The following is a 22,648-nucleotide window of genomic DNA, read 5'->3' on the forward strand; positions in this document are numbered from 1 at the left end:
CTCCTCCTTGTAACAACCTTTTATGTACTTGAAAACTGTTATCATGTCCCCTCTCAGTCTTCTCTTTTCCAGACTAAACAAACCCAATTTTCTCAATCTTCCCTCATAGGTCATGTTTTCTAGAACTTTTATCATTTTTGTTGCTCTTCTCTGGATTTTCTCCAATTTGTCCATATCCTTCCTGAAATGTGGCACCCAGAACTGGACACAATACTCCAGTTGAGGTCTTATCAGCACTGAGCAGAGTGGAAGAATTACTTCTTGTGTCTTGCTTACAACACTCCTGCTAATATATCTCAGAATGATGTTTGCTTTTTTGGCAACAACCTTACACTGTTGACTCAGATTTAGCTTGTGGTCCACTATGACACCCAGATTCCTTTACGCAGTACTCCTTGCTAGGCAGTCATTTCCCATTTTGTATGGGTGCAACTGATGGTTCCTTCCTAAATGGAGTACTTTGCATTTGTCCTTATTGAATTTATTTCAGACCATTTCTCCAGTTTGTCCAGACCACTTTGAATTTTAATCCAAAGCACTTGCAACTCCGCCCAGCATGCTTTCAGAAGTCTTAAAAGAGCAACACTCTGATGCAGAAACCAAACCACCAAAAAAGAAAATCAGCTTTCTGCTGGTGGCATCTGACTCCGATGATGAAAATGAAGATGTGTTGGTCCGCACTGCTCTGGATTATTATCGAGCAGAAACCGTCATCACCATGGACGCATGTCCCCTGGAGTGGTGGTTGAAGCATGAGGGACCTATGAATCTTTAGCGCATCTGGCATGTAAATATTTTGCAATGTCGGCTAGAATGCTGCCATAAGAATGCCTGTTCTCACCTTCAGGTGATATTGTAAACAAGAAGCGGGCAGCATTGTATCTTGAAAATGTAAACAAACTTGTTTGTCTGACTGATTGGCTGAACAAGAAATAGGACTGAGTGAACTTTCCTGTTTTTATTTTTGAATGTAGTTATTTTGTACACAAGTCTACATTTTTAAGTTAAACTTTCATGATAGAGAGATTATACTACAGTACTTGTATTAGGTGAATTGAAAAATACTATTTCTTTTGTTATTTTACAGTACAAATATTTGTAATAAAAATAAATATAAAGTGAGCACTATATACTATATATTCTGTGTTGTAATTGAAATCTATATATTTGAAAAAATATTTAAATAAATGGTATTTAATAATAATTATATTATTGTTTAACAGTGTGATTAATCATGTGATTAATCATGATTCATTTTTTTAATCGCTTAGCAGCCCTACTAAAAAGTTATGTCTTTAGTGTTACAACAATAATCAAAAGATAAGTACATGCAAGGCAGAAAATGGTATGTTAATACATTTTCCTTCATCACGTTAATTTCTTAGGATGAATGTTAGTGCTGGGTGGATAGCTCTGGAGACCAATGCCCTTTGTTGAGCCAGAGAGCAGGTGCAGCAGCAGAGCAAGTTTCTTGTGGTGAGTACCCGACTCTCCTCTCTCTTATATTGATGTAAACTGAAGTCAGTGGGGTTACACGCTTGTGAACGAGAGAGCAGGATGAAGTCCACTCTCTGTTCGTGTGCTCCGGATATGGAGGGATAGAATACGGAGATAGAATATGTGCTCCCTGATATGGAGGGATGACAAGTTAATACATTCTCGAATCCCAGTGAGTTCCTGGCCTCTGCTGTTACTCGTAACAAATATGCCAACTGTGCTTTGGACACTTACTCACTAGCACTGGACTTGAGACAAACAACCAGTTTCACACAGGCCACCAAGTGTTGATGACTATCATTATCTATCAGCTTGGCTTGTATTTGCACCAATGTTCAATAAGCAAACACCTTAGTACCCCATTACTCGTCTTCTGAGCCCTCTAGTTCCTTTTCCCTTCCCAAATGATAATGCTAAGGCAACCAAGAATCTGCTTGTATGATCCTCCCTCAACCTCTCCAAATGCACCTTCTACGTGGAATTGAGGTAGAGGCAGTGGAGTATATGTGAATTCCAGCAATGTCCTCAGACCATGCCCCTCTCCTTCATCTTAGTTTCTCCCACTTCCCCCTGATGTAGGTCCAGTAGTAGAAGTTTAGGAAGAGAACAATGAGGCTGAGGATGTAGAGGAAGACTGCAACGTTGAAGCCATCGGGGAATGGGCACTCTGTGAAGAGGTTATAGGAGGAGTGAACAGCGATGGCCACAAACTGGCACTGCCAGGGGGAAAAAAAAAACAGAAGCAGGATTAGAGATGCTACATAGCAAAATAGTCAAGCTAAATCTGACTATTGGTCCATCCAGTCCAGCATCCCCTTCACTAGTCACATCACAACAGACTATTGGTCCACTCAGTCCAGAACAAGCCTTCTTTTAGACTGGAGTAGGTCAGATATCCCATCTCCCACCTTAGTGGAAGAAACCATTTATTCACCAAGTCCAATATTCGGTTTCTACCATACTGAAGGATATCATGGGTCCAGGAAGTACTGGATACTGCCCACTGCCACAGGGGAGCAGGAAATTAGTTCATAAAGTTTAGTATCCTGCCCCATGCCATACAAGAGCAGATCACTAGTCAGTCTTCTGTTGTGTCCCTTCTCTGCTACTGTCCAGTAACTGATGCTTTGGGATAGGTGTCTGAGGGTAAGGAGAATCCTTCCTTTCACCAGATGGTGTTCAGATTATACCTTTAAGCATCTGGATTGAGAGCCCTTTACATTTTAGCTTAGCGACTGTAACTGCAGCTATTACTCTTATTCATATAAGCATCAATCCATTTTTTATCTTACTAAGCCATTTGCCTTAATATCTCGCAGCGTGGAGTCCTATACATTGAATGTATGTTGTGTAGACACGTATTTCCTATGCTCTGTTCTGTATTTTTTAATCTTTCATTCATGCAGTGCTTTCTTGTCCCTGTATTACAGCATAGGGTAAATAAGAGCTCCGAACCAGGCTTCTTTACACCCTTTATTATTTTAACTTTACAGCATCTCCTCTTACTCTTCTTTAGTAACTAAATAATCCTAGTCTTCATAATCTCTCTTTGTATGGAATTAACTCCCTGCTCCCCCAGGCACATGGCTCTAATCATTGCCCTTCTCTGTACTATTTCTATTTATGTTGTAGCCTTAAGCAACCAGAGAAACACACGGTTGAAATGTCAGGATTTGCCACATCCTCAGAGATGAGAAAAGGAGAAAGCCAAGAGAAAACAATTTAGAAGGCACTAAGGCCTACTATTTGTTTTTTTGTTTTGTTTTTTAAACCTGGGTGCATACAATCTAAATCCATACTAAGGAATCAAAATAAAAGGAGCTCTGATTTCCACAGTTACTGGACAACCACAGCTCCCACAAACTTCAGTGATCACTCAACACTTCCACGCAAAAAAAATCAAGCTACTTGTTAAGGACTTCGGGGGGGATGGGGGAAGGTGGGGTATGGAGCCAGCTACCATACACAAGAAGTCAAGTCTTCCTGATGAGGAATCAGTGATTGGAATGATCTTTCCCCAGAGTCCCTGGCTGAAATGTACTATGCTGCGATGCAAAAAACTCTTCTTATAAATTGGGGTGGGGAGGGTAACAGACATGTAAAAGTCTTCTGTCTGTTTTCTTCCCCTCATGGGGATAAGGCTTTTCTGGAAAAAGTCACTGTAGGTATTGAAATGTCTCTTGGCTTACTCCTGAGTACCACTCAACCCAGACTTCTCCCTGATCCGTTGCAGTAGGACACCTAGGGAGATGGCCATTCCAGTAGGTTAGACCAGGGATGAGAGAGCCAGGGAGGGGACAGACAGAAAACTGGTGCCACCCTATCCCAGGTCTGGAGTGGGAGGAGGTAGATGTATGAAATTAATTACCAGCTGCAGGATGGTGAGATAGCGTTTCCACCACAGGTAGCGCTGCATTTGTGGTCCCAGGCTGGCCAGCCCATAATACAGGTACATGAAGATGTGCACAAAGGAGTTCAACATCCCAATGAAGAAGGCTGTGGGATAGAGAATACAGGAAAGCAGGAAGAACAAGGCACACAGTCTATGAGACTTGTCCTCCTGTACTGACAGACAGTCCCCTAGGTGACATGTCCAAAATATTGTCCCCTTGTGACCCATACATGTGTGACACCCTTCAGTTCCTGAATGCCCTAGAAACATGACCCTTCATCCTATACCGTCTCACACCCTCCAAGGAGCACCCTATGCCACCCTACTCCCTCTGTGTGGGTTGCAGCCATAACTGGTTTCTAGAAGGGACAGACAGGAGGTCCAACGACAGAAGAGGGAATGCTAGATTAGATATTGCAGATCACTCAGATATCAAGACCTTTTACAAAACTGCTTCCCATGCAAAAGCACCATGAATTCCTATGCCAAGCTTGGCTCTATAGTTCTAGCATTGTGCATTAGGGTGGGTTAGTGAGAAGGGGCAGTCAGGCTAGACAGGGGGTGGGGAATAGTCTGGATATGAGCTGGAGAGTGAATGGGACAGTATGGATCTGGGCACAACAGTGAATGGGACAGGCCCTAGCTGAACAGAGAATGAGGGTAGTCCTGCTCTGGGAAGGAAAACAAGAAGGTGCAAACTTAGGCCTTGAACTTGGTGTTCTCATTTCTGTCTGGGCAATGAATGGGGCAGTCTTGTCTTGGATGAGACAGTGATTAGGACAGTCTAGAGGCGGACAGGACAGTCCAAAAAAGCACCCAACGGGTGTCAGTCGTGATACCCTCGTCTCTCACTACCAAAGTGGATAATGTGCAGTGAGGTTTCTGTCCACTAGCCAGTCAAGATGCAGGGTTCAAATTATCTCCAGAACAAGAGAGAGGGAGACAAAGTATGCCCAGTGAAATGAAGCTTACCCTGTCCTCCAGGCACATATTTGACACCAGCCCACCAGTTGAAAAGCATGGTGCCATGATGATACACATGCAGGAAAGTCACCTGCTCAGGCTTCTTGCGCAGAATGAAGAAGACCTGAAAGAAGTCAGAAGAGAGAAAGTCTTGAATTCTTCCGTATGTTTAGAGAGGGCCTAGAAGTGCAAGGGGCTACGGGTAGCCAGCGCTTGACCTGAAGCGCCACAACTCCATTCTGCTTGCATCTTGGTGACCTATCATCCTTCCCTTTAGAAGCCAAGCTGAGCACTGGCAAATCCAACACACACATGGACCTTATGCTATTTGGAAGGGGAGAGGCCAAAGGACAGTGCCTCTTCCACAAAGCCTCAGCCATCCGTACCTTGGGATTCCACTGCAGACTCTCTCAGTGGTTACCCACACAGATGGGCCCAAGGCATGACATCTGGATCCAGACCTGAGCCTCCATGTAGATTGGAGGTATCTGGATCTGGGGTTTTGTTTGAGGTCCACAATGCAGAAGCAGAGGTTACATGCCTACTAGCACTGGGGACAGCTCTCCAGGGGAGGCATCACATTGAGCAGCCAAGCTCTGATGGTGTTCCCATTAGGAAAGAGGGTGATATCAACCAGTTATATGCTGCTTTGTCACTACCAGGAAGAACTGGTTTCTGGGCAGTGGTGACTGGGGGAACAGCCCCTATTTGCTACTTAGAATGCAGAGGGGTAGTCCAGCCCATTAGCTATGCAACTTTCACTCCTTCAAATCAATCCAGTTCGTAGGCAGTCCCTACACTAATAAAATCTGGGCATAGAATCAAAGTATTTCCCAGTCAGGATCGGTTCTAGGGGATCTAGGCAATCCAGAAAACACCGTGCTCTTCCTGACCAGTTCCCCCTGTGGGGTCCAGTCTGCCATTTGAGTGCAAGGGAAGGTGCGGTATATTACTATGGAGCAGTTGGCATGCATGATGGAAATTCAAGGTAAGTCAAAACTCACCCGGGACACAAACACTTATCCCAGGATCAGTGGCCTGGAATAATCTCATCTTGTCAATTCACATGCAGCAATGGAGACTCTGGGGCATATGCCTACATAGTCCTAGGCTGTTTACTCTTCAGCTTAACATCATACTTTAGTCAGAAGGACAATGACTAGGCTGGGTCTATTGCAAAATGGGCAGACGCTACAATAGACATGACCAATTGGTGAAATTAACCCTGCACCCACATTTGGGGACTGGACTCTCCCAGTGTGTGGGTGTGTAACCTCACCAGTCCCTCTCCCACCCACCCACTGCTCAGGTTCAGATTTCTCCTCTTGGCCCTGCATGAACCCCTGGTACTCTGAGTTATCTAAACATCAGAAAGTGTGTTTGTGTAAAGGGGGCTGATCCTAGATTTATAGGGAATGTCCACTCAGAGAATATGATGTCAGGTATGCAGTCATTGGGACAGAGAAGGCTCAGCCAATGTTTGTAAGGAATCTTACTGGGCTGATGCCAGTGGCAAGGCTAGAGGCTTGAAGGCAAGTGGTTTCCATATGACATTACCCTGAAGCTGTGCCCTCATCCCATGATGGTATCAGCATTATTCCCTGAAGTGGGCAGACAGAGTGTGTGTGTGTGTGTGTGTGTGTGTGTGTGTGTGTGTGTGTGTGTGTGTGTGTGTGTGAGAGAGAGAGAGAGAGAGAGAGAGAGAGAGAGAGAGAGAGAGTCAGAGCCAGGACGATTTGTTACAGAGCCTCAGCCCTGTTATTTTGGCCAGGCCCACCTTACCGTATCAAGCAGCTCGATGACTTTGGAGAAGAAGAACCACCAACACACTCTCGCCATCTGCTGGAAAAGACAAGGAAATGCCATGTGATACTGAGACAAAAGTCCTTGCTCAACACATAGCTATCTATCTTAGGGAACGTCTACACTTAAAACACTACAGCAGCACAGCTGCGCCGTTGTAGTGCTTCAGTGTAAACGCTCACTACAGTGACAGCAGGGGTTCTCCCATTGCTGTAGTTAATCTGCCTCCCCGAGAGATGGAAGGAGGCATTCTTCCAAGCGCTGTCTACACTGGGGGTTAGCCTGGCATAGCTATGTCTCTCAGGGGGGGTGGATTTTTCACACCCCTGAGAGACGTAGCTATGCTGATGTATGTTTTCAGTACATTGTCCTCTGACGGTCTTATACTGCTGCCCTTCTTCATAGTATCTGACTGCCTTCTACATAAAATCTATAGGCATAGTGAAGTTCCTAGTGGACTTTATGGATCTCCCTTTTCACAGGGTAAAAATTCAGCCTACTTTATTTATTTTGGTTGGTTGGTTAGTTGATTTGTTTTTTTATTTTTGGTGGGGCAAGGGCAGAGTATCATTTCACTGATTGCCAAGTATTTTCAGTCTCATGGCAAAGCAGTGGACTCATCAGCATGGGAGGCAGGCTCAAGCCACAAATCCAGATCCACACCTGTACTCATTTGAAGTTTGGCTGTATTTGCAGACAAATAGGAATATGGTAAAACCGCAGAATTACCAAAAAAAAATCATAGATTTTTTAATGAAAATTACTGAATCCATAAGCCCTTATGAAACAGTTAGAAAATACAGACTTATCCATGTGCCAGGAGTTAGAGAGATTCCTTGAGTGCTGAAGTAAATCATTTAGTAAAATGGATTTGAAAGTAAGGGAATAGGAGCAAAGGCCTTCTTAGGACATGCAAAGGTAGCCAGAGTGCAGTTTGGCACCAGTCTTCCAGCAAAGCAACCCATCTATCTCTGAAGAAATGAGAGTGACCGAAGACTAGTTCTGTATGAAACTGTACCCTCATTCCCAACTTGCTTCTGGTGTAATCCACTGGCTGACACAGGTAACTATAGTTGGCCAAGACTGAAGTTACCAGGAACTGAAAGAAAAGAAAAAAAAAACTAATAAGAGAAACCCATTCTCTGTCCTGCATCTATCCAATCTTTCATATTTCCTTGGTTCCAAGGAGATTTACACTCTAATGCTAGGTAACCAGTCCCAATCCAGCACAGGCTGGTAGTGATTCAAATTCATCACTACAGAAAAAATATCTGTAAATATTTGTAGCTATCTGTCAGAATCTGAAAGTGAATTTCTATATGATCATGTTTGTTACCCTTTGCTGCAGATATTTGAGTGCTTGAGCTTTTCTAGAATGAACAGTGAAGTATAAGCTTGAGAATTCTCTGAAAACAAATTTTGAATTGCGTATTGGATTGTAAACTTAATTGTTCATTTTGTGTTGGTAAGTTGCATTAGTCATCTAATTAGGGAGCTGAACTCATACCACGTGGCCCGACCAAGGATGAGAAGTGAATATTCACTTTTACCTGGTTGTGAGCAATCTTTAGGACTAAAACTGTTTGCTAAATAAATTTGCAATTCTTTCTGAATAAGTGTGAGAATTTCATGATCCTTCTGAAAACAGTAAATAAAAAGCCATGTTCATTAGTTAGATCATTCATTTCAAATGTACTCAGCTCTAGTCATTTGATGGGTATTCAGTGGCCCACATGTAAAGAGTTGGTAGTGAATTGGGAGTGCTTTATTCCAGGTGGGCCTTGAGTGGGCCTGACTGGTAATATAAGGGCAGTCAGCAGCGAACCAGCTGAGCGGCGAACAGCAGAGGCTAACAGAGGGAGTTTGCCTGGGAGCTGTCCGAGAGGAGGTACGCTAAGTGCTGCATTAGGGGGGCTGTGTTGGTGAGTATCTGAGTGTCTGCTGCTGGAACAGTTGGTCAGTTTGACTGTGTGTTTGATTGATTGCTTGTTTGTTTGAAAAGTGTGAATTGGGAGTGCTTTGTTCCAGGTGGGCCTTGAGTGGGCCTGACTGATATATAAGGGCAGTCAGCAGCGAACCAGCTGAGCGGTGAACAGCAGAGGCTAACAGAGGGAGTTTGCCTGGGAGTTCGACTGGGGAGAGCTCACTGAGGCTTTCATCTGCAGGTTTCTCTGAGTAGTTCCTGCAACAGCTGTGAAAGCTCTTAAGAGGACGGTGATATGGAAGGTGAGCAATCAACTGTTGTAACCTGCACAGGTTGTGCCATGTTTGTCTTTCTTCCACAGGACAGAAGCAACTTTGTCTGTACAAAGTGCAAGCTGGTCTCCATATTGGAAGAGAAGGTTCGAGGGCTGGAGAAACGAGTATCGACTCTGCGTTGCATAAGGGAAAATGAAGATTTCCTGGACAGACATCAGGAGATGCTTCTACGGCCACAATGTTCTGAAGATTCAGAGCAGGCGCAGCAGGGACAGAAGGATTGTGAAGAGGTTTGGCAGCATGTGACCTCCAGAAGGAGAAAGAGGAGCGTCCATGCACCAGCAATGGAGATACAGGTGAGCAATCGTTTCCATGTTCTCTCTACAGGTACTAATGCGGAGAGTGGACTAGATGACCCATCTGAGGGAAGGGAGCAGAAGGAGACTCCACCGATTGGAAGGCAAAAGATGCACTGTCCTAGGGATGGGGGTTCCACGACCACCACTCCCAAGAGGAGGAGGAGGGTGGTGGTGGTCGGGGACTCCCTCCTCAGGGGGACTGAGTCATCTATCTGCCGTCCCGACAGGGAAAACCGAGAGGTCTGCTGCTTGCCAGGAGCTAGGATACACAATGTGACTGAGAGACTGCCGAGACTCATCAAGTCCTCGGATCGCTACCCCTTCCTGCTTCTCCACGTGGGCACCAATGATACTGCCAAGAATGACCTTGAGCAGATCACTGCAGACTATGTGGCTCTGGGAAGAAGGATAAAGGAGTTTGAGGCGCAAGTGGTGTTCTCGTCCATCCTCCCTGTGCAAGGAAAAGGCCTGGGTAGAGACCATAGAATCATGGAAGTCAACGAATGGCTACGCAGGTGGTGTCTGAGAGAAGGCTTTGGATTCTTCGACCATGGGATGGTGTTCCAAGAAGGAGGAGTGCAAGGCAGAGACGGGCTTCACCTAATGAAGAGAGGGAAGAGCATCTTCACCAGCAGGCTGGCTAACCTAGTAAGGAGGGCTTTAAACTAGGTTCACCGGGGGAAGAAGACCAAAGCCCTGAGGTAAGTGGGGAAATGGGATCCTGGGAGGAAGCACAAGAAGGAGAGCACAAGAGGGGAGGACTCCTGTCTCATACTGAGAAAGAGGGACGATCGATGAGTTATCTTAAGTGCCTATACACAAATGCAAGAAGCCTGGGAAACAAGCAGGGAGAACTGGAAGTCCTGGCACAGTCAGGGAACTATGATGCGATTGGAATAACAGAGACTTGTGGGATAACTCACATGACTGGAGTACTATCATGGATGGATATAAACTGTTCAGGAAGGACAGGCAGGGCAGAAAAGGTGGGGGAGTTGCGTTGTATGTAAGAGAGGAGTATGACTACTCAGAGCTCCGGTATGAAACTGCAGAAAAACCTGAGTGTCTCTGGATAAAGTTGAGAAGTGTGAGCAACAAGGGTGATGTCGTGGTTGGAGTCTGCTATAGACCACCAGACCAGGGAGATGAGGTGGACGAGGCTTTCTTCTGGCAACTAGCAGAAGTTGCCAGATCGCAGACCCTGGTTCTCATGGGAGACTTTAATCACCCTGATATCTGCTGGGAGAGCAATACAACGGTGCACAGACAATCCAGGAAGTTTTTGGAAAGTGTAGGGGACAATTTCCTGGTGCAAGTGCTGGAGGAACCAACTAGGGGCAGAGCTATTCTTGACCTGCTGCTCACAAACAGGGAAGAATTAGTAGGGGAAGTAAAAGTGGATGGGAACCTGGGAGGCAGTGACCATGAGATGGTCGAGTTCAGGATCCTGACACAAGGAAGAAAGGAGAGCAGCAGAATACGGACCCTGGACTTCAGAAAAGCAGACTTTGACTCCCTCAGGGAACAGATGGGCAGGATCCCCTGGGAGAATAACATGAAGGGCAAAGGGGTCCAGGAGAGCTGGCTGTATTTTAAAGAATCCTTATTGCGGTTGCAGGAACAAACCATCCTGATGTGTAGAAAGAATAGTAAATATGGCAGGCGACCAGCTTGGCTAAACAGTGAAATCCTTGCTGATCTTAAACACAAATAGAAGCTTACAAGAAGTGGAAGATTGGACAAATGACCAGGGAGGAGTATAAAAATATTGCTCAGGCATACAGGAGTGAAATCAGGAAGGCCAAATCACACTTGGAGTTGCAGCTAGCAAGAGATGTTAAGAGTAACAAGAAGGGTTTCTTCAGGTATGTTAGCAACAAGAAGAAAGTCAAGGAAAGTGTGGGCCCCTTACTGAATGAGGGAGGCAACCTAGTGACCGAGGATGTGGAAAAAGCTAATGTACTCAATAATTTTTTTGCCTCTGTCTTCACGCACAAGGTCAGCTCCCAGATTGCTGCACTGGGCAGTACAGCATGGGGAGAAGGTGACCAACCCTCTGTGGAGAAAGAAGTGGTTCGGGACTATTTAGAAAAACTGGACGTGCACAAGTCCATGGGGCCGGATGCGCTGCATCCGAGGGTGCTAAAGGAGTTGGCAGATGAGATTGCAGAGCCATTAGCCATTATTTTTGAAAACTCATGGCGATTGGGAGATGTCCCAGATGACTGGAAAAAGGCTAATGTAGTGCCCATCTTTAAAAAAGGGAAGGAGGAGGATCCGGGGAACTACAGGCCAGTCAGCCTCACCTCAGTCCCTGGAAAAATCATGGAGCAGGTCCTCAAGGAATCAATTATGAAACACTTAGAGGAGAGGAAAGTGATCAGGAACAGTCAGCATGGATTCACGAAGGGGAAGTCATGCCTGACTAACCTAATTGCCTTCTATGATGAGATAACTGGCTCTGTGGATGAGGGGAAAGCAGTGGATGTGTTATTCCTTGACTTTAGCAAAGCTTTTGATACGGTCTCCCACAGTATTCTTGCCGCCAAGTTAAGGAAGTATGGGCTGGATGAATGGACTGTAAGGTGGATAGAAAGCTGGCTAGATCGTCGGGCTCAACGGGTAGTGATCAATGGCTCCATGTCTAGTTGGCAGCCGGTTTCAAGTGGAGCGACCCAAGGGTCGGTCCTGGGGCCAGTTTTGTTTAATATCTTTATTAATGATCTGGAGAATGGTGTGGACTGCACTCTCAGCAAGTTTGCAGATGACACTAAACTAGGAGGCGTGGTAGATACACTAGAGGGTAGGGATCGGATACAGAGGGACCTAGACAAATTAGAGGATTGGGCCAAAAAAAACCTGATGAGGTTCAACAAGGACAAGTGCAGAGTCCTGCACTTACGACGGAAGAATCCCATGCACTGCTATAGACTAGGGACCGAATGGCTAGGTAGCAGTTCTGCAGAAAAGGACCTAGGGGTCACAGTGGACGAGAAGCTGGATATGAGTCAACAGTGTGCTCTTGTTGCCAAGAAGGCTAACGGCATTTTGGGCTGTATAAGTAGGGGCATTGCCAGCAGATCGAGGAACGTGATCGTTCCCCTTTATTCGACAGTGGTGAGGCCTCATCTGGAATACTGTGTCCAGTTTTGGGCCCCACACTACAAGAAGGATGTGGAAAAATTGGAAAGAGTCCAGCGGAGGGCAACAAAAATGATTAGGGGTCTGGAGCACATGACTTATGAGGAGAGGCTGAGGGAACTGGGATTGTTTAGTCTCCAGAAGAGAAGAATGAGGGGGGATTTGATAGCTGCCTTCAACTATCTGAAGGGGGGTTCCAAAGAGGATGGAGCTCGGCTGTTCTCAGTGGTGGCAGATGACAGAACAAGGAGCAATGGTCTCAAGTTGTAGTGGGGGAGGTCTAGGTTGGATATTAGGAAACACTATTTCACTAGGAGGGTGGTGAAGCACTGGAATGCATTACCTAGGGAGGTGGTGGAGTCTCCTTCCTTGGAGGTTTTTAAGGCCCGGCTTGACAAAGCCCTGGCTGGGATGATTTAGTTGGGAATTGGTCCTGCTTTGAGAAGGGGGTTGGACTAGATGACCTCTTGAGGTCCCTTCCAACCCTGATATTCTATGATTCTATGATCTCAGTTCAGTTTCTAATGGAAAGTTGCCCATTCACACACACACACCCTAACAACAACACAAAATAAACATCCCTTCCACTGCCAGTGGCATTAATTTGCACCCTGGTTGGAGGTCTCAGCAAACATGATTGCAAGAGTTTGGGAAATAAAATTCCTCTCACACCCTCAGAGATGGACCTGGTCAGGCTGAGGCACAATGTAGGGGACAAATGTACATCATGTGTTCTGTAGCTGCTACATAGCGGATTTTATATTCCAGGTTTATAATTCAGAGACCTTTCACCAGCATTACTTCTCTAAAACTCGAAGGGATGGTGTATTAAGGAAGGTTGAAACATGGAAGAAATTGTGTTTGCCATATAGGGTATGTCTATACTACAACTAAAAACCTATGGCTGGCCCAGGCGTGCGGGGCTCAGGCTAATGGGCTGTTTAACTGTGGTGTAGACATTCAGGATCAGGCTTCAGCCTGGGCTCTGGGACCCTGAGAGGTGGGAGGGTCCCAGAGCTCAGGCTGCAGCGCGAGCCGGAACATCTACACTGCAATTAAGCATCCCCTTAGCCTGAGCCCGAGTCAGTGGGCACAGGCCAGCCATGGGTTTTTAGTTGAGGTATAGACATACCCCATGTTGCAACCTTCCCTAACATGGGTGTCTAATTGCAGTATAGAAATACCCATAAAGCAGTGGTTCTCAAACATATTTGATCGCGCCCCCTTCTTTGTATTTGTAGTAGTTTATGCCTCTCCCACCCCCTTCTGGGCACCCGGCCAGCAGCTGCCACTCTTCGGCCACCCAGTTCTGAAGGCAGAGTGGAGAGTGGCAGCTGCTGGCCAGGCGCCCAGCTCTGAAGTCAGTGCCACCACCAGCAGCAACACAGAAGTAAGGGTGGCAATACCATACCACCCTCACTTCTGCGCTGCTGCTGGCAGCAGTGCTGCCATCAGAGCTGAGCGCCCAGCCAGCAGCTGCTGCTCTCCAGCCACCCAGCTCTGAATGTGCGCAGTAAGTTTTTTCCCCCTAAAGCTTGTCACGCCCCCACCCAGAATACATTCTGTGCCCCCTCTTGTTGAGAACCTCTGCCATAGATGCTTCACCACAATACATATTTAACTGAGTAGAATGTGCCCTCTAGTGGCAAAATGAAAATATATTACAGTCACCTGTTCATCAGAGAAGGAGTTTAAAGGGCTCCTGCTTCAAATCCCCCCTGCCAAAATGTTTATCCAAATGGAGCTGATCGATTATCCTTACCTCATAGAACATATAGATTGACAGAACCACCAGGGTCAAATTATAGGCAGTCAGCAGACCCTTTAGCCTCAGTGGCTCCCACTTCTGCATGAGGTGTGGTCCCAGTGCCACAAATAAGAGGTAGAGGGTGAAGAGCAGGGTGACTGGAAGTGGAGAGTAAACCAGGAGCCAGGGGTCTGTCCTTGGGTCTGCGAAGCAAAACACATTGCACAGAAGCAAAGAACAGTGTGGCTTGTGGGCCTTGAGAGGGAAATAGACTTTATATCTAAATAAACGGCTCCTGTCCTGGATTTTAATTTATCCCCTTCATCCCTGCCAATGAACGTCAGCCCTCACCCATTATGCCAGGGCTGAAGATCCACACAACACAGCCAGTTTGGTTCCTTTCTTTTCCATCCTTGAGTTCCACATGCAGCTCTACCAATGACCCTCAGTCCTGCCCCGCAGGCCCCTGCTATTCCAGCCCTGGGCTCCCCACGCAGCTCTGCCAATGCCCCTCAATCCTGCCCTGCAGCCCCCTGCTATTCCAGCCCTGGGCTCCCCACGCAGCTCTGCCAATGCCCTCAGACCTGCCCTGCAGCCCCCCTGCTATTCCAGTCCTGGGCTCCCCACACAGCTCTGCCAATGCCCCTCAATCCTGGCCCTCAGCTGCCCCTGCTATTCCAGTCCTAGGCTCCCCCACACAGCTCTGCCAATGCCTCTCAATATTGCCCTGAAGCCCTCCTACTATTCCAGTGCTGGGTTCCCCACACATATAGCTCTGCCAATGAACGTCAGCTCTCATCCATTATGCCAGCGCTGAAGATCCACATGCTCTGCAGTACTGACCTTCTCACCACCCTGCCCTTCAGATCTCCTGTCTACACAGATATCCACTTGCAGGGTCCCTTGTTACTCCTGTCATGGACTCTGACGCCAGAACTCTTCTAATATCCTACTTCTGAGTTCCACAGTCTGTCAGTGCTCCTAAATCTCCACTCAGACTCCCATCTGCTATTCCAGTCCTGGGACCCACACAGCTCTGGCACCATGCCTCTCAACTTGCCTGTAGAATTCCCTCTCTTTTAGTCCTGAGCCCCCTCTTCAGCTCTGCCACTCAAAGCTGCTGAAGACAGATTTGAACCTTCTCTTGTTATCCCAATCCTGGGCCAGCACACAGAGCTGCCAATACACCTTAATTCTGATCTGCAGCATATTCCAATTCTGACATGTCATGCTACTCTGCAGCACCTCCTGTTATTCCAGTCCTGGGTCTCTCCTAAGTATACCCTGATAACATTGTGCAGTGGTTTGTCTCAACATTTCACTTGTTACCCAAGGTAGGATTGTACCTGGGTCTTCAGAAGTCAAAACCTGAGCTCTAATCACCTGGTCTACCAAGCCTGGCCATGACATACCAATGCACATTTTAAGACGTCACTTTACACGATATTTCAGAGTTTACAAGCAGCAAGGTGCACTTCTTGCTGGACAGACTTTCAGAGCCCCACGCTGAACCCATAAAGGGCTGCCTTCTTTAACCTTAATCCAGTGTCAAGAAAAAAAGTTATATTAACTGTAGTTTGTACCCCAAATGCATTTAGAAACCAAAAACAATTCTGTAACATTTTAGGTTAAAAGACTTTATCTAAACAGCAAATTGAAAGAAAGAAGTTTCATTCAGTGTGAGCCAATGTGCAATATTCACACATCGCCGGAATACCTTCTACTTATGGTGACTGTATGCATCAACTGCATGATCAGTTAGCATATGCAATGCCTAAAACAGCATAGCTGGATAGCCACTAGTTCATGAGGTGTCACAACATACATCCTCGTGGGGTATAACATTACCCCACACACGTATTATCAATTCTAACATGCAAGTTACATTTATGCAAAAAAACGTAGCTTGTTTTGTGTGGGAGACAGTTACCAGTATTACAATACAAGATAAATATTGTCACTGGAAGCAAACATGTATACGTAGAACTACTAAAAATACAGTATAACAGTGCAACATGTTTGCAGTACACTTGTACCTCACATACTTTTTGATGCAGAAAAAGTATTTTTTATGCTAAATTAAAATGTTCACTGAATTGTGTACACGTGCCTAGGGGACAATGTCTAAAACAGTATAATTGGAGGGCTACTATTTCATGAGTTATCACAACATGTATGCTTGTGAGACACAACATTACCCTACAAATGTGGATTAGGGTTAAAGAGTTTTCCTTTGCAAGAACAAAGATGCTTAAATCCCTTCCCTCATCCCCCAAGCTGGTGTTTCCATGGGCTATAGTTCAGGACTCTAAAGAAGCTTAAGATCTTGGTAGGGAAAAGTGAGATTTTGCCATGTATCCAAGGAAAGGAAGTGAGCTCAAGAAAGGGATGATTCTTATTAATGGTTTGTACTTTCCATAGTGTTGTCTAATAGCATCTTTGGCCAATTCCTATACAAGGCAGCTTCTCCACCTACCTCCATTTTCAAGGGCCCAGTTGTAGAACTCTTGAATTTTCTGCCAAGCTGAAGCCATCCCGGATCCCTGAATGGAAAGCAAAATGAGATTTAACCTTGTCTGTGATCACCTAACCCCATTTATGCCACTCCAGGCTCCAAGTCCTGCAGTGTGCAGAGACTTCTGGTTACTCATAAGACACAGTTTTAGGACTCAAGCTGGTCAAAAAAAAAATGTGTGTGGGGGGGAAGAGAATTAGCAATTAAAAAAATAAAATTTAAAATTGTGTTGAAATTTCAACAAATTTTCATAGAATTATGGAAGTGTTAGGCTGGAAAGGACCTAGCGAGGCAATCTAGTGCAGCCTCCTCAGACCAGATATACCTAGACCGTTCCTGAGAGTCTAAATATTCTTAAAAACTTCCTGTGATGGCTGATAGGACAAGGAGATCCAGGACTTCTGCTCTGCTCCAGGCAGGAGTGTGTCTAGGTGTAGTTCTCTGTATGTACTGAGCAGGCATAGCTGGATACTTGAAATGTGGGCTAGTGGGTGTGCTTGCCAAGGTGTTCAACTGGGGAAAAGGTATTTCAAAAATATGCTGGTTTTTTAAAGGGGAAGGAGCGGATTCTGGTGTGTGTGACTCCTGGGCAATAGAGTTCAGAATGGAGTGGCTACTGTTGTGGGAACAGGGGCATTTTTGAACAGCTGCTGGAGGATTGTTAGAGTTGACACGGGTAATTCAGTGTCTATGCTAGCACTACGTTGGATGGAAGAAGGTAGACTTTGTCTTTGTGTTATTGGGGGTGTTGTTATTGCATTGATGTAACTGGGTGCCTGCATCACAACTTCCCTTGGAAGCCTGTTCCAATGCTTAGCTATTCTTATAGTTAGAAAGTTTCCCCTAATATCTAACAATCTCTCTTGCTGCAGTTTAGGCTAATTATTCTTGTCCTGTCTTCAGTGGACCTGGAAAACAATGGATCAAGATTCCCTTTAGAATAGTCTTCAAATATGGGCTGTTACTGGGTCAGTCTTCTTTTCTCAAGACTAAACATGCCCAGTGTTTTAACATTTCCTCATAGATCAGGTTTTCTAAACCTTTTATCATTTTTGTTGCTCTCCTCTGGAATCTCTCCAATTTATCCACATCTTTCTTTAAATGTGTTACCCAGAATTGGATAAAGTACTCTAGCTGAGTTCTCACCAGTGCCGAGTAGAGTGGTACAATTACCTCCTGTGTTTTGCATACCACACTCCCGTTAATATACCCCAGAATAATATTAGCCTTTTTAGTAACTGCATCATACAATGGATCTCAAATTGAGTATGAGTTTAATCCTCAGAGCCTTTTCAGCAGTACTACCACCTAGCTAGTTATTCCCCATGTTGTATTGGGCATTTGATTTTTTTCTTCCCACTTGTCTTTATTGAATTTCATCTTGTTGAATTCAGACCAATTCTCCAATTTGTCAAGGTGTTTTGAATTCTAATCCTGTCCTCCAAAGTGTTTACAGTCCCTCCCCTCTTGGTGTTATCTCTGCAAATTTTATAAACACACCCTCCACTCCAAGTCATTAATGAAAATATTGACTAGTACTTGACCCAGGACTGACCCCTGTGGCACCCCACTAGATACATCCCCCCAGTTTACTAGAGAATCACTGACAATCCGCTTTGAGTATGTTTAATCTGGACCACATTTCCCTAGTTTGCTTATGAGAATATCATATGGGACTGTGCCGATCGCCTTACTAAAAATCAAGCTATATCACATCTACAGCTTCCCCCATCTACTAGGCCAGAAACCCTATTAAAGAAGGAGATTGGGTTGGTAATTTTGACCATCTCTATAACCAGGTTAAAAAAAATGGAGGAAAAATGTCATGAAAATTTAGTCTAATTTTGGTGGGGGAGGGTCACTACATTTTCTTGCAATTTCAACATTTTAAATATTTTGTCTAGCTGCACTCAGGACACTAGAGCTTTGGTCCCAATGTGATGACGGGCAAAGTGTGTGAAAGGTCCAAGAGATGAACAGAGTGTGCTATACTGTACCCTGTGGAGGGGGATGCGGGTGGGGATCACTGAAGCAATGTATCCCTTTTCATTAGCTCACATGGCAAAATAGTCACTCTGGGACAAACACACAATCATCACCTTACACACCTGTCACAGACTCACTCCGACAGATTTATCACCTGCTGCAACTCCAGTCAAAGCAGGGGTGAATTTGACTTCTTGACGCCTACTCGGCACAGTTGTACTGTTTTACCTATACTGGTGTACATAAAGTGGAATGTGTTAAGGGCTCCCCTTGCCAGTAATTCCAGATTCCCACCACTTGCTTTGCGAGGAAGACCTCTCCTACAGCCTTTGGGGAGGCAGGAATTGACCCAGAAATCACTCCCAGCTCTGTCATCAGTAACAAATCAGCTTTATCGGTCCCTTCATCAGCTAACACACAGTCCCAACGACCATCCCCAGCATCAGCCACTCAGTCACTGACTAGGGTTCTTCTTCCCTTTGGGTTCTGGCTTCATTTCATGTATGCTGCAAGCAGATCACTGTGGTCACACGCTCAGTCTGCTCCCTGGACTGGTCCCCAGACTCTCAGCTTGCTATGTCACTCCAGCAGCAGTAGCAGCTGGTGCCTTCTCCAGTAGCCTGAGCACCCCCTTCTTAAATGGCAATCCCACCCTCCAGTCACAGGAGGACTGGTAGATGCAAGTAGGCACAGGATTTTCTGCCAGCTCTCTAGCCAACCAGTGGTGTGGTGAGGGTGGAGAGACCAGCTTCTCCTTTCTGCTTATCCCCAGCTGACCAGGGCACCAGGGTCAGAGCCAGCCTTCCCAGCACTGCTATTTATCTGTGGAGGTGGGTTCCACAGCGACAACAGCTGCAGCTCTGTCCACATACAGATGCTTTATACTGGTATAATTGTATCTACACTAGGGGTTGTGCAGGTGCAACTAATTCAGGGTGGGGGAGGGGAGAGGAAAGACACCTCTGACTGACATAGCTGTAGTAGTACAAAAATTAGGACTAGACCAGGCCTGACACTATGGGCCAAATACTGTTCTTGTTTACATCATTGCAAATCTGGACGAAAACCATTACAATTAAAGATCTCATTACAGATTTACATTGGTGAAACAGAGCCAAATTTGGCTCTCCCTACTTAGGTGTTTATAGCACTCCTAACACCTGAGAACCTAAATGCAATCTGACAGACACCCAATCACACCCTAAAATGTACATAGCAATCACACTCAAAGACACACACAAGGCTCTTTCTCTCTCCCACACATGTAGCAATCACACACACCTCCACTTTCATTTTTTCATTCTCACACACTCTCCCCCCATCCCCCAGCATTGATGCCCTCTGACACACTCACTTATATACACACTGTGACACAAAAAGTACACACTCACATAACCTGAACAGAATTCTCCAGCAGAGATCTGTCAAGGGATTATCAGCAGACTCTGAGTCAAACCAAGGAGGATTTCCTTGTGGTTATTTATACACACACACACTTTACACACAGCTCAGCTTGCTCCACTCCAGCTCTTTTTCTCCCAAACAGTGAGCTGAACCCCCAAGCAAAAGAGAACCCCATTACACAGAGCAGACTTACCCTTCCAGGGGAGATGCTGTAACTTCTCTCTTTTTCCAGGAATACTGTCAGGGTGCAGAAATCTTTCTAGTCCCTCCTGATACACCCCAGAGACAGCAGAACAAAGAGCTGCCGGAGTCTGTGCCGTTGAGCAGGCACCGTGCCACATTTCCCTCTCCTCACCTGAAGAAGGTGTCTCATCCGCTGGGTTCCCACACAGATGCTCTGAATTCTGGCTCCTTGACAAGATTCAGGGTGTGGTGTTCACCACCAGTGACTGTGAGCTGCAAACACCACCATTGCTGAAGGCCGTCTCTGACTTTGCCTGATCTGGAGTTACATCACATTCCCCTCCCCCACTCCGTTTTACTGCTCCTCACATGCTTTGTCAGATTAAGGGACTGGAAGGACTGAGAAAACAAAGGTTGAATTGGGCTGAGCTTCCATAGGAATGAACCTCTGACCTTCGGCCTCGTGCCTGGGAATGATGCCAACTCTTCATGTTTAGAACCATGAAAGCCTTCTGTATTCTGACTCAGGGCATGCTTTGGCAACTTTTCAACCCCTGAGAAATGGGGAAGGGTGGGGCGACTTGATTGCGGAAAACTGGAAAAAGTACTATTGGCAGCACTCTTACAGAGCTTCCCCCATCCCACCCCTTGAGGATTTGTTCAATGGGATTTTCCATCTCCAAAAGTGACAAGTCCGAATCAGATGATGACAGCAGAGAAAGTGCTGAGAGCACCCAGCAAATAAACCCTCACTGGGATGTGGGATGGGGACACTGAGAGTAATCTCCTTCATTATTTCCAGCCTCCATCCCTAGGGGAAGCACCTGGACCATCTTTAAATGAGACAGGGAGAATTCTCTGCACGATCACCAAGTTTCATTCTTTAGGTGTTTTAAGGTGGGCTCAATGCCACCACCAATAGGGTTACCATATTTCAGCAAGAAAAAAAGAGGACGGGAGGAGCCCCGCCCTAGCCCCGCCCCTGCCCCTCCCACTTCCCGCCCCCCCAGAACTCCCAACCCTCCCCCCGTTCCTTGTCCCCTGACTGCCCCCTCCTGGGACCCCTGCTCCTAACTGCCCCCCAGGACTCCACTCCCTATCTAAGCCTCCCTGCCTCTTGTCCCCTGACTGCCCCAACCCTTATCCACACCCCCACCCCCAGACAGACCCCTGGGACTCCCACGCCCCATCCAACCACTCCCCACTCCCTCCCCAGAACTCCCAACCCATCTAAACCCCTCTGCTCCCTGTCCCCTGACTGCTCCGATCCATCTCCCCACCCCTGCCACCTGACAGGCCCCCCCAGAACTCCCAAACACTCCCCCCCTGCTCCTTGTCCCCTGACTGCCCCCTCCTGGGACCCCTGCCCCTAACTGCCCCCCAGGACTCCACTCCCTATCTAAGCCTCCCTGCCTCTTGTCCCCTGACTGCCCCAACCCTTATCCACACCCCCACCCCCAGACAGACCCCTGGGACTCCCACGCCCCATCCAACCACTCCCCACCCCCTCCCCAGAACTCCCAACCCATCTAAACCCCTCTGCTCCCTGTCCCCTGACTGCTCCGATCCATCTCCCCACCCCTGCCACCTGACAGCCCCCCCCAGAACTCCCAAACACCCCCCCCTTCTCCTTGTCCCCTGACTGCCCCCTCCTGGGACCCCTGCTCCTAACTGCCCTCCAGAACCCCACCCCCTACCTAAGACTCCCTGTTCCTTGTCCCCTAACTGCCCCCTCCTAAGACCCCCCCCCAACTGCCCCCCAGGACCCTACCCCCTACCTGTACCCTGACTGCCCAAAACTTTCTCCACTCCCCCCAAAAAGCCCCCCCCCCCGTTTCTTGACTGCCACCTCCAGAACCTTCCTGCCCCCGGTCCCCCTTACCCTGCTGCTCAGAACAGAGTGTTGGGCTCTGTGCAGCCGAGCTGGACACGTGGCTGAGCTCCCCAGCACAACAAAACCCGGTCTGGCCCTGCACAACAAAACCCGGTCTGGCCCTGCACAGTGCTGCTGGACTGGGCTGCAAGGGAGCTGCCGGCTCAGAATGCAGGGCGGATCCGGCTCCTCTACAGCTGCTCCTGAGTCCAGCCCGGGACTTCCCTGCAGCCCTCCCAGCCGCTCGCTCTGCTAATCCCGGACATTGTGAGTGCTTTACAAATTCCCCCCGGACGCTATTTTTAGCACACAAAAGGAGGACATGTCCGGGTAAATCCGGACGAATGGTAACCCTAACCACCAATGAGCACTGGTTGGAAATTCCCCCCTCTGGGATCTCCAGCTTCCATTCCTGAGAGCAGGATTAACTCTTTGGAAACTATGATTTTCCCAGTGAATGTGTAATATCATGAGATTTATAGCTTCCAAGGCCAGAAGGGGCCATTGTGAATAATTCCTTGATCAGATCTTTTAGAAGAACATCCCATCTTGATTTAAAAACTGACAGTCATGGAGAATCCACCAC

At 46.8% G+C, this 22,648-nt stretch overlaps 1 protein-coding gene across 3 annotated transcripts; it reads right to left on the reverse strand.

The window, feature by feature from the left end:
* Positions 1-1,175: 1,175 nt before the first annotated feature.
* Positions 1,176-20,523, reverse strand: LOC128830492 (elongation of very long chain fatty acids protein 4-like). 3 transcript variants are annotated; one of them, XM_054016332.1, is made up of 8 exons: positions 20,362-20,523; positions 16,578-16,644; positions 14,117-14,304; positions 7,674-7,754; positions 6,635-6,691; positions 4,862-4,976; positions 3,866-3,993; positions 1,176-2,213 (listed from the first exon to the last, which is right to left on the reverse strand). In XM_054016332.1, exons 1-8 carry the CDS (start codon positions 20,377-20,379, stop codon positions 2,043-2,045), a joined length of 825 nt encoding a protein of 274 aa, XP_053872307.1. In that variant the 5' UTR covers positions 20,380-20,523; the 3' UTR covers positions 1,176-2,042. The 3 variants fall into 3 exon arrangements, with proteins under 3 accessions (XP_053872307.1, XP_053872306.1, XP_053872308.1); XM_054016331.1 differs by having other exon boundaries at positions 6,635-6,694; XM_054016333.1 differs by having other exon boundaries at positions 6,635-6,694; positions 20,200-20,523.
* Between the last annotated feature and the right edge of the window lie 2,125 nt (positions 20,524-22,648).

The sequence above is a fragment of the Malaclemys terrapin genome, chromosome 1 (genome assembly GCF_027887155.1).
Source record: "Malaclemys terrapin pileata isolate rMalTer1 chromosome 1, rMalTer1.hap1, whole genome shotgun sequence".
NCBI lineage: Eukaryota > Metazoa > Chordata > Testudines > Emydidae > Malaclemys > Malaclemys terrapin.

Coding starts and splice junctions, on each gene's coding strand:
- LOC128830492 (XM_054016331.1), bottom strand. Junction 7,755..14,116: donor CAATCTATATGTTCTATGAG/GTAAGGATAATC, acceptor CTTTTCTTTCAG/TTCCTGGTAACTTCAGTCTT. Junction 6,695..7,673: donor GAAGCAAGTTGGGAATGAGG/GTACAGTTTCAT, acceptor TGTCTTTTCCAG/CAGATGGCGAGAGTGTGTTG.